The 12,398-nt window shown below is 39.7% G+C and overlaps 1 protein-coding gene across 1 annotated transcript in view; it reads right to left on the bottom strand.

Moving 5' to 3' along the window:
* The window catches only part of b3gat2 (beta-1,3-glucuronyltransferase 2 (glucuronosyltransferase S)), a 53,061-nt gene that overhangs the window by 23,151 nt on the left and 17,512 nt on the right, over positions 1-12,398 (bottom strand). Inside the window, exon 2 of the mRNA XM_014005033.1 lies at positions 4,262-4,406. Within this exon, the coding sequence (XP_013860487.1) occupies positions 4,262-4,406 (145 nt within the window). The remainder of the gene's footprint in view (positions 1-4,261; positions 4,407-12,398) is intronic.

Raw genomic sequence — 12,398 nt, 5'->3', positions numbered from 1 at the left:
ACACACACACACACACACACACACACACACACACACACACACACACACACACACACACACACACACACACACACCTCACTATTGGAAATCCCATGAATAATTATTGAGGAGTGATTAAAGTTTAGGCTGTTCTTCCATCATTTTCTCTGCAGAATAAAAAAACTGTATTCAGCTGCACAGCATTTGACAGTGTAATTATAACAAGAAGCACAAGATAAAGACTAATAATTACAGTAGGCGTGTGTGTGCATGTGTGAATGTGAGATTAAACGGTTTAGGGGAGGATGGAGGGATCAGATCTTAGCTGTGGTGGAAGAGAGACAAACAGAGGTTTCCTCCTTCTAAAACAGATTAATTAGATTTAATCCCAGGGATGCACCAGGATTTGTGTGTGTTCACTTCTAAAGTAGTGAAGTAAGTAAACCTAACCTCGACGACGTGACTGAATAGCGGCGGAATCGAACTGCCAACTTTCTCGTAGGTCAACTCCCCTAACCACTGCCGCCCCAAGGTGCACCACAAACTCACTACATCTTTGTGACATCATGGGGACACCAAAAAAATCAGCCAAGATATCAGAGAATGGTTGACCTCCACATCTCTGGTTCATCCTTTGGTACAATTTCCAGATTCCTCAAGGTGCCACGTTCATCTGTTCAAAACATTATACACAAATATAAACAGCATGGGAACGTCCCACTATCATCACTCAGGAAAGAGATGGCTCTCTGTTTCTGACGTGAATGGTTTGGTGGGAAAAAAAGATTACATGTATCAACTCCAAAAGCAAAAAATAAATTAAAAAAAAACCTTGTGTAGATGCTGCTGAGATTATCCACAGTGAAAACAAGTCCTGGGCTGAGAGACCACTGAGGATGACGCCATTACTCTCAAAGCAACATGAAAAAGTACCAAGTAGTCAATCTGAAAATGCAGATTTACACCAAACCTCAATCTTTGGAGCCATGTCCTGTGGTCTGTCGAAGCTATAATGACCATCGTTACATTTGGAAGAGAAAACGAAAAGCTTGCAAACCTGAGAACACCATCTCAACTATGAAGTACGGCGGAGGCAGCATCATGTTGTGGGGGGTTGCTGCAGGAGGGACTGCTGAATGCCACTAAACAGATGGCATCATGAGGAAAGAAGGTGTGGAAATACTGAAGCAACATTTCCAGACATCAGCCAGGAAGTGAAAGCTTGGGCTTTAATGGTATAAGCATGGTGGTAAACTGACCCCCACAACGTCCTGATCTCAAACCCATAGCCGACGTGTGGCAGAGGTGAAAGAGTGTGTGAAGAAGGCAGCTTATAAACCTGACTCAGTTCAGTTCTGTCAGGAGAAATGAGACCAATTTACAGCAAACTATTGTGAGAAGCTTGTGAAACAAAACCCAAACAGTTTGACCCAAGTCATACAGCTAAAAAACAATACTACCAAATCTTAATAAAACCTTTGTTATAATTATCTCTTTATTTGGGCATCTAACAAGTAAACATAATTTTGGTAATCCTAACTGATTTAAAAAAAAGGTTTATTTATATTTAATCTCTGGTTCTGTCTTTTTATACACGTATGTACACATCTGCTTTAAACTGTGTTTTGTACACTGTATGTATTGCTATTTTTAATTATCAGGCTCTTCTACAAAAAAGACAAATCTGTTAAATCTCTGCTCTCATTTGTGCAAAGCCGGTTAGAATGGAAATTAACATCAGAAAACTGAAGCGTAAAGATCAGATCTCATTTCATGCTAAATTCATCTGCAAAGAACCAGGAGCTCGACACAAAAAGCAGTTTGGTGCCAGAAAACGGCCCGAGTAAAGGGATTTTCTGCTTGTTTGTGGTCCTGATCGGAGCAAATAGCCGTAAATAATAACTACTAATATAAAATGTGAAATGATCAATAAGATATTTTCATAAATCAATGCAACTCGAAGAACATATTATTTTTCTCCATCTCATCCTGAATCTGAAGAGAGCCTAAAGAAGAGAGTGACATCAAGAACAATGTTGCCTTTCTATCTTTCTTAAAGATTATATAAATGTTCAATCACCTCTGTGGACCTGCCTGTACCTCTGGAAAACTAAAGACAAACAATCATTAGATCAAAGTGATCTGTGAGGCACACAATCCTGTAGGAGGCCAGGCAGGTATACACGAGCCTGTCCATTCTGGGTCTTATACAACAATAAAACTTAAAAAAAAAAATCACTTTTTAAACAAACAGGGAGCCAATAAGGGGAAGCAGCTCAATTAAAAAACAAGCTGCAGTGTTCTGAATGCAGGCATGACTGTCTGGCCTAAATAGCACCAACATACAGTCAAAATGATCCAGATGGAAGGTAATAAAAGCATGAATCGCTCATTTAAAGCCATTAAAGGATAAAAACAATTTACACTTCCGACATAAAGCTTCAAATTAAAATAAACTCTTTACTACAGAGCTAATCAGTTTCTCGAGTCTAAAATTAAAATGAAAAATCACCCTCAGGGCTTTACGTGCGATTATACAAACGATTTCAGTACAACAAGACCTGTGGGAGAACTGCTGCGATTTCCACTGGGACCAAAAATAATAACTTCTGGCAGAGTTGGAAAGTAACTAAGTACAACTACTGTACATAAGTAGAATTTTTGTGTATCTGTACTTTACTTGAGCAATTCTTTTTCAGCCTATACTTTTTAATTCTACTCCTTACATTTTTAAAATAGGCAAGAAGTAGAAAGTTGTTACTTTTATTTCATTTTTGCTTGTTTTCATTCCAGCTTGTTGTTGTAAAAAAATAAATACTAGATTTGTGCCTCCCAGATAGAGTGAATTTAATTGTGGTTGAATGAGAAGTATAAATATATAAAACTCTGATACTGTAGTAGTTTGTACACAAACAAATCATTTCACACTCCAGCAGGACCTAATCATTAAAATAAAAGGACTGTACTTAAGAAGTATTTGTATTTCATGAATTATATTATTGCATTTGACCCACAGCCCTCAGATAGATTTTCATTTTGGAGAAAACGTTTGGGCAGCCTTTGATATATGTATATAAACTGAAACAGCTAGACTAGTACATCCTAAACTTAACATCAATTCATTATTTTAATACATTATTGTCATTTCTGCATTTTATTTTGGGGGGGGGGTGTCACCTCCTAATAAGTGTCATTACAGAAAACCTAACTGTCCATTTTAAATCAATAATTTGACTTTTAATACTTCAGTGCAAAAATTATCAGATACTTTAATACTTTTACTCAAGTAATATTCCTAAAGGAGACTTTAACTTTTACCAAAGTAATTTTTTGGTAAGGTACTTGTACTTTTACTCAAGTATCACTTTGTAGTAATTTATACAACACTGATTTCTGGAGGTGTCCTGGTGCCAGTTTTTCTCAAAGCGAGTACGAGTACTTTAGTTTGAGTACTCGCCAGTACCAAATACCGATGCTATTACTTCCTGAGTTAGAACCTAATTATTACACAGTGACTTAAAAAACACTTTTATTTTATTTAGAACAAGGCGTCTCTCCTTCCTTATGGATCCACAGCCCCTCTGACTGGATCAAATCAAATATATAACGTGATTTAACAGGGAACTGACAAATGTTTCAGTTGAAATGTAAACTGTAACACAGTCAATAAAGTATCAGTACCAATATCCCGATACTGGTACTGGTATCAGTTAGAGTTAGGTCACCACTAAAAGCTTCAGTTTATTCTCATTGAAATTTAGGAAGTTTGAAGTCATCCAAGCTTTTACTTCAGTGAGGCAGTCGATCAGTTGTTTCAGTGAAAAAGAATGATTGCTCCTTATAGATCTGAGTGTCGTCTGCATAGAAATTATGTTTATTTTTTAAAAGATGGAGCCTAATTGGAGCATAGATGAAAAATAAAATGTGTTCAAGAATGGATCTTTGAGGAATTCCACGTGTGAAGGTGACTGAAGAAGAAACAGATTCTCCAAGGATTACAGAGAAACTCCTGTCAGACAGGTAAGACCTGAACCAGTCTAGTGAGCCTTGGATCCCACTACTTAAACCTGGAGACTAAACTAGTCATAAAACAGTGATCAACTGAGTAAAGGCAGCTGTCAGGTCTAAAAACGAGATTATTAAAAACCTTTAAAAGTGAACTTTCTGGGCTGTGAAGGGCTGTAAAACACGAAACATTTCAAAAATGTTGGGTGCATGGGGTGCATCATCATCACGATCGTTATTTAGACTTTTGTCCAGCCTGGGTAGTTCTGTTTCCTACCTGCCATGTCTGTGGCAAACGGTCGGTCCGGTCTCCAGCCAGTGTACCAGCCCACGACTTTACCCCCGGACACAAGGGGGCGCTCGTACGCTCGGCCGCCCACAAATCCCACGGGCCAAACAGAAACCCTTCGAGTGCTGCGCATCTGTGGAAAACAAAAAAAGAGCAACAAAACTGAATTAGTTCTGACATAGAGGTGGATAGCCTGGACGTTGACCTGAATAACCCTGATCTTTAGAAACACTGTGAGAAAGATCCTCTCCTTTCCTTCAACACTCTTAGGTTGTGAGGCAAACCACAATTCTTTCAGACCTGTTTACTGTTTATCTTCCTGTTTTTCAGGGTGAGACCCAACCTTCAAAACCCTCCAACACTAAAACCTCCAGGGACTCTCACGTGGAGACTCCAATCAAGTCTCTAAAGGGGGCTCGGATGGAGACTCTGACAACTTTGACAGAGGCCGATCAAGACACTGACTGGGACTGACAAGGTCAGATACACTGATGGAGATTCTGACATGATTTGGTTTTGATCTCAGTCTGTTTGGCCAGCTTTAATTTCATGTGAAACAGTCTCTGTACGCAACTGAATATAAGAGCAAACGGAGCACAGAGCTGCTCTTCGCTTCTCACAGCCAATGAATCTGCTGCCAGAGGCAGAACCAAATGAAACGAGACAGAGAAGAAGATAAAATACAGGAAATAGGAAGATAGAGGGTGTGTGTGTGAGTGAGAGAGATAGAGAGACAGAAAGCGAGGACAGTTCTTGTTCTGACTGTTTAACAAATTCATATTTTTGCTTCTGCATGTGAACACGTGTGGTTTTGTGTTTCCTTGCTGTTAAGGCCTCATCTCTCAGTCACTCCCAGTGTTTCTGATCAAAGAGCAACAGAACTGCAGCAGAAAACAGCGCTGAATTACAGACTGTAACGATAACACCTCATGTGGTGAGGACTCACAGCTCAGGGCGAACAATTTTATCCGAAAAAAACTTATGCAAAGAACAGCTGAGTGTGACGTAACCCTTCGGGTAGGGGTAGTGGGTGTGGGAGTGGGGGGTTATCACACAAGAAACATCCTCTATTAACAGGATTCACAGGATTACAGCACATTTTTGATTTACTTGTTTAAGACTTGAATTATTGGGCCTCATGCAAGAACATGTTCGTATTTTTATCCTAAATTTTTCTTACTTTTGTTCGTACAAAGGGTTCGTACGAACATGTCACGTCAGATTCAACAAACACTTCTATCTTCAGGAAAAGTGTGTAAATGAGCTGCGTGAATTCCACCTGTTCTATCCAGCTGCTCGTGCACGCGAGAGGAGATTAGCATAATTACCACCCCAAAAACACCATATAAGGCTATGTTTCCTGCCTCAGATACAAGGAAGTGTCCATTCATGAAAAATGACAGCGAAAACTAAAAAGAAGAACTTTACGAGTTCAGAGATTGAAGTCCATCTGCGCGGTCTCAAGTGGTCTCAGTTGCGGTTCTGAAATAAGCATTTTAAAATGTTTTCAAAATAAGTCGGGCACTTTGGAGAAAACCCAGGACTCGCTGGAGGGATTGTGTACCCCCTCTGGCCTGGGAATGTCTCGGAGTCCCCCAGGACGAGCTGGAAGGTGTCGCTGGGGAGAGCGCGGGGTCTTTCTGCTGCAGCCCCCGCACCCAGTCCCGGATAAGCCGGCCGGACGGACAATTTATATTGTTAGTCTAAATTACCACATTTAAAATTATAACTCTAATTCAAGCAGAATAYCRTATTGTCAACATAATTATGGAGTGTGATTTATTTTCAACTCAAAATATCTTCAAYCTAARGAAATATAAATTTATTAGGGAGGAAAACCCGTCTGGATAACAGCAGACTGACTGCTCGTAAAATATACGACAGGTCTGGACCACTCGTGACTTTTGTTCGTATCAGAAAAAAAATCTTAGAATACGAAAACATTGGTGAATGCCACAAATTCTCCTAAATCACTCGTATGCACAACTTAAGAACAAATCTGTGCGTACGAACGGTTCTTGCATGAGGCCCAATGTGAGCAAAAATCTATGATGGTCGAGGAGGTATAGTGTTTGTGTGTCAAACTTGTGGCTCGCGGGCCAAATGTGGCCTGGCACGGCATGCTATGGGACCAGTGAGAGCTTCAAAGATGCATTTATGCCTTAAAATACGAGTAAGCTGCTTTAAAGCCTGCATTGACAATAAACTACAATATCTCCCAGAATGCATGTTGATTATTTTATCTGCAAAATGAAGGCATCCCACCACTAGGTGGAGCTGCACGGGGTTCAAAAGTAGTGGACAGCTGGAAAAATTCACCATGTAAAATCTTCGTTTAGCTGCATTTTCATTGACTATTTCCCACTTTCAAGTCATAAATTTAAACTGGAACGCCCCTCAGAGGAAATTCCCTGTGGGAAAGTGGGAGAGTTCAAAATTCAAGATGGCAGCTTCTCACCTCCACTCAACAGTGAGTAAAACTCACTTTTATTTTTAATAGTATTTATTTATTATTTATTTTACAATTAGCCAGTCGTACACATAGTACTACTCAGTGTTTATAAGAAGATGTGTTGAAACTCTGTTTCAATGCAGGAAATACCACATAGAGCTCAGTTTGTTTGTTAGTGGAGCTCTGCAGTAGCAATGAGATGAAGAACAGGATGTTTGTGTTTTTAGTTGAAGTTAAACACAAAACGTTGAAGTTAAATATAACTGGCCTTTTGAGGTCCAACATAATGCTCATGTGGCCCTCAGTGTAAACTATTTTGACACCCTAGAGCTGCAGGAAAGGTTAAAGGTTTGTGAGCGATGAGTGAAAACAGTACTCCCTCCACCTGGGAGACCTCCCACTGTAACCAGTGACAGAAACTCTTCCTCTGTCTGCAGACTAGAAGCAGAAAGGAAAAACTTCACAGAAACAGTCTGAGCCTCTGGCACAGCAGAGAAGAAAGTCTGGAAAAGACCAGTTATTTATATCACACTGTCACAGATAGTATTTTTCTAATGAATAACCAGATGTGAGCTAAGTTTATCTTCACAATGACAGGAACTGGATAAATGAAACATTTCTTGGTGTCCCGCTTCACTTCCATCCCAGCAGCAGCAGCAGCAGCAGCAGCAGCAGCAGCAGCAGCAGCAGCAGCAGCAGCAGCAGCAGCAGCAGCAGCAGCAGCAGCAGCAGCAGCANCAGCAGCAGCAGCAGCAGCAGCAGCAGCAGCAGCAGCAGCAGCAGCAGCAGCTCTATCTTCTCCTTTTGTTGCTCTTCAGTTTTCTGCTGTTTGGCTCCTGAGCACCAGCATCTTGTTCACATGATGCTAAACTCCTTCCTCTTTTCCCGTTGTCTTCCTCACTGCCTCAGACATCAGCTGTTTGCGGTTTAGAGTAAAAAAGGAGACAAACAGAAGGACGACTGCTGTTGTTTGACTGCAGACGATGTCCTGAATCTTCTCCAGCTCAGTACAGTCTCACACATTATCAGGAAGCTGACAGATGACTTCTGAATCTACACAGAACAGAAGTTCACACTAGATTTTTTCTTCTTCTGTTCACTTTTAGCATTCTCTAAATGCACGGTCAAAAATGTTCCAAGGTCTTAGAGCCGTGAAGAAAGGTTTACAGTTAATTAAAAATGTCTGAATGATCATCTCTTGTTTGACAGCTAAAATATGAGCAGGTGAGTGGGGACACTGAACATCCAGAGGTGGATTTATTCTAAGACCTAACTTAAAGTGTTTGGGTTTCTAATAATTAAAATAAAAACAGTATGTATGATCTTTCCATCTAAGATTTGTACTTTTTAAAAAGCAGTGGGGTTAGATTTCCAGGAGCTGAATCATTAGCTTCACCTTCCCCGTCAGGACCAGAATGTTTATACAGCATATGGACAAATTCTTCATAAATCCTTTGAGCTGATCTTTGCTTTAACATGTCGAGCAGATGTCTGTATGAAGAACTGCTTGGCATCAATTTCATCAGTTTAACATCATAATAAAGAGAAAAAAAATAACTACAGCAGCCGATATTGGTTTAAGCCGATACAGAGGAAGTGTGTAGATTCAGATGCAGTTAGCAGTATTTGTATGATCCGCACCGGTTTTTATCACGAACACTTCAGTGTCAGGATATTTGCTGGGAGCCAGAAGAAAACGTTGGTTTTTCAGCAGATGGTAAATTATTCTGCTCAGAGCCGACTGCTTTAACTCATGCTGGTTTTCATGCCTCCGTCTGCAGCTTTCTGCTGGCAGCGGAAAAGTTTGCAACAGTAATTCATTATGGCTTTATCTGCACGAAGAGGGTCGCTCAGTGATCATAATGCAGAACCACATCTGCCTGTTTGCACAAAACAAATACGTCTCAGTGTGGTCAGATAAGAAAAGACACAAAGACAAAAAATATAGAGAGATTCTGTATTTTTTATGAAACCTTTATGTTACGCCTCATAATCTAAGACAGAAAATAAATTGTATTAAGTGTGTAAAAGGTTAAATAACTAAACTAAATAACTTTCATGAATGCACAGATGTATATAAATATGATGATTTTTCACTTCTTGAGCCTTAATCCTCTGTAGGTTACATTTCTGCACATCCACCTTTTTCTTTTAAATTAGTACCAAAACATGTATTTTCAATTTCTCAGGCCCATAGAGTTAAATACCGCTAGAGTGAGCTGTGCCTAACCTTCCACTGTTAGCATCTGTTACAACATGGAGGAGCAGAAATGGCGACTGAACAGGGCGTCGGCTCACAGCTCACTGCAACTATTAGATGAACAGTAAGCCCAGCTGGATATAACTTCATAACAAACAAATTTTCTAATATTTTTACACTTGAATATAATAATTATTATGATCACTTCATTCAACAATCATGTAAAACAGCTAGATACGATATAAGAAAAAATATAAAAGTACTGGTGATTTCAACTGAATCTGAAGTTATTCAATAACTTATTTATATGGGTGAATAATCATGACTTAAACTAGTAATAAAGTATATTTGTTATTTTCCTGTTATGTAGATACTTAGTTACTTTTAAGTATTGAACTCATCTCTACTGATATAATGGAAACCTAAAAATAGTCAAATATATAATATTATTATTTTACGCTATAAATATTACATAAATCAGAGGCACACCAAGCTTGTAATAACTAATAGTTTGTGCTAATTTATAGCATGATTCAGCAGAGTGCTTTACTCTATAGTTACAGAAGCTAACATCTGTTACCAGTTCAATAACTAACACTGACTTTATACACTAATATAAACTGTTACATTATTAGCTCCTGTTCTGGTCAGATCACATCCACAATGAGGTAAAGGAGATCAAATATGTTTGTGAAATGGAACAATTTTCCTGTTTTTCTTCTGAACCCATAACTCCCACAGCTTTATATACTGTATATTAGATAGCTTATAGACGCTCTAATATGTTAATATTTTCATTAATATTATCATTAATAGTTTTTACAGTTTTTACATTATCTGTCCTTATATTGTTGGCTGTCTTGCCAACAGTGGTACAGTACGTCACGTGGTCAAGACACACTCTGTGCGTCATCTCATGCTCTAGAACTGTGTTTAACAATCTGCTTTAAAGGTCCACTGTCCTCTTTTAGACATCTTTATACCTCAACAGGTCTGCCAACTGGACCAACTGTCTTTCTGCTTTTTGTTCTCCGTAAAGCTGCCCTCTCTTCCTCCACTGATCCTCCACTTCCTGAATTCTCAACTTTCCTCCACCTGTTCATCTCCCTCTGACATTTCCTCCATTCATCAACACTTCAAACTACACCCACCCTCAACACACTCTTTTCACTTGGTAGTACATTTCCATCTCTATATTTAATCACTTTAACTTGGAGCACATCCTTTCCAGCTTGATCTCTCTGCATAGCCAATCAGTACAAGGCCTTTCCCTTTTTTTAGTGTCCAGCCCCACTTAAAGCTCACTATATGTTTTTTCCCCTTTCTTACCTGTCTTTTTCATAGTTTTGCAGCACTTGGGTCTACTTTTTCTGTTTTTCTGAGTATCTTTTTCTTAGTTACCTCTTTTGAATACTTTCCTGCACAACCTTATTCCGCCCTCTGGTCACCTGGGACTTAAGAGGGCACAGCAATGTCTGATTTTCCTTTGCACAATCAAAAATGATGTATTGCAGAAAAATGTGGAGTTTATTGGAATGTGAGATTAGGAAAACTTAGAGACTGATTAAAAGTAATGTAAAAGGAACGAGTCCCTGCACATCATGAAGTGTTTAAGAGAAATCTGACAGAACTGGGTATCATATGGATGCAACAGTGCCACAGCTGCCATTGTATCCGTCCTTCTGCACCATATCCACCTTAGGAGTCATCCCACATGGCATGTTCTGAATTAATACGCTGATCCAACACTGTTTTCTTCTCAGTGAGAATGAAAGTGCTCCTTAGAAAATTTGGATGCATTTTATGTGCCTCACAAGTGTGTAGTCATTAATGTGTGGTTACATCTACATGTGACAGTTTACATTGGACTGAGGTTGTTTAATCGTGTAGGAAGCGAGTTATATGTTGTGCTGTATGAGGTTTCACTAGCAAGGACCATGCCAGATTAAAGTTTGATTGCAGGAAGGGGGGTGAGGGGATGGTTGAACTAGAAATGAGGATGGTCACCTGGGGAGAATGCCAGAAGGCTTGGGAGGTGAAGACTCAGCGTGGAGGTGCAGTCGTCAGGAAAATGACTTTCGTTTCATTTCCCAAGCGCACTTAGAATGAGTTTGTTGTAAATCCATCAGATTATGACGGAGTTGAAGATTGTCAATGAAAATGGAGGGACTGGAGTTGGATGAGTTTCTGACTCTGGAGCGAAGAGTTTGAATTACTGGAAGACCAAGTAAAAAGGAGCATCAGATATGCTGTTATGGGTTTCTGAAACATGTGCTGCATGAAGCAGGAAGTGGTTGTGAGCAGAGACTAGAGTAGGTCAACTGGATGATTTCTTCTGAGCGAGATTGGCATTTATTAATAATTTCTACAACTGCAATGTTATGTGAGTGGATGAGGAGTGGATCCCAAAATATTGCTGCAGTGATGATGGGGTAAGGTTTGTGAAGAGAAAATGAGGGTGTAATACTCCGGAGAAACCTGAACTCTGGGGGAACCTTGGATGCAAACCACTTGCCTATAGTAGCCACCGAAGCTATTGAGGGAGCTGCGTCTTTGTAATCAGGGTGAGAAAGGTCATCGTAAAAAAGGATATGCCGCTCCATGAGGAAAGAAAGTGATGCCAGAGATGCATTTCTATTTGCATGAGTCATTGAGGAAAAGGAAGAAAAGGAATGCTGACTGCTTTCAACAAGAGATCAGAAATGAAGGCTTCGAAGAATGATTCAAATAGCATAGTTCGTGTGTCCGAGAAGTGTTAACAACTGTCGTTTGGAACATTTGTCAGTAAAGTTTGAAAGGAGCAGAGTGATCTGATGGATTGTTTCTAAAGGCAAGAATACTTGGAAAAAGGAAGCGTCAAGAGTTATGTCCAATAACTATTGAGGTGCATGGGCCAATAGTTTTTTTTTCCCTCAGAGAGAGGGAAAAAATTGTGAATGTAATGATGCTATTGGTTGGAGGTTGTGACAGTGATAGGTAGAATTGAGAGAGCCTAGGTAAAAACCATGTGTGAACCTGATAAGAAAGTCCACAAAGTCTCTGTCAGGGTGGTTTTTTAGAGCGTATGTGAGAGTGTTCACCTTAATGATGTCTTCTTAGTCAGTATGCTGAGGATTTATTGTGGGGGAAGGAGTTACTTGCATGGGCACTGCCACAGAAGGCGCAGAAATCTACAGCTGGAGCTTCATCCAACACACTTTATGATCCCTCTTTCTCCTCAAACTGACAACCAGCCAGTGCTGACAACATTCAGCATTGTCCATTCCAGATACAAACTTTTGAGCTTGTCTGACATGCTTTTCATTTACACAACACTAATCACACTCTTTTCCCTCACGATTTCCCTTACTCCATATTTCTTCTCATCTAGACCACAGTGGAATAACATGAATCCATCTTTAATGTTTCTGGCCTTGCTTTCCTTCCACCTGGTCTCCTACACACATACACACAAGTGGACAAAAATGTTGCCC

This window comes from Austrofundulus limnaeus, unplaced genomic scaffold, assembly GCF_001266775.1.
Source record: "Austrofundulus limnaeus strain Quisiro unplaced genomic scaffold, Austrofundulus_limnaeus-1.0 Scaffold28, whole genome shotgun sequence".
In the NCBI taxonomy this organism is placed as follows: domain Eukaryota; kingdom Metazoa; phylum Chordata; class Actinopteri; order Cyprinodontiformes; family Rivulidae; genus Austrofundulus; species Austrofundulus limnaeus.
The sequence above is the reverse complement of the archived record's forward strand: the minus strand, read 5'-3'. Positions and strand labels throughout refer to the sequence as shown.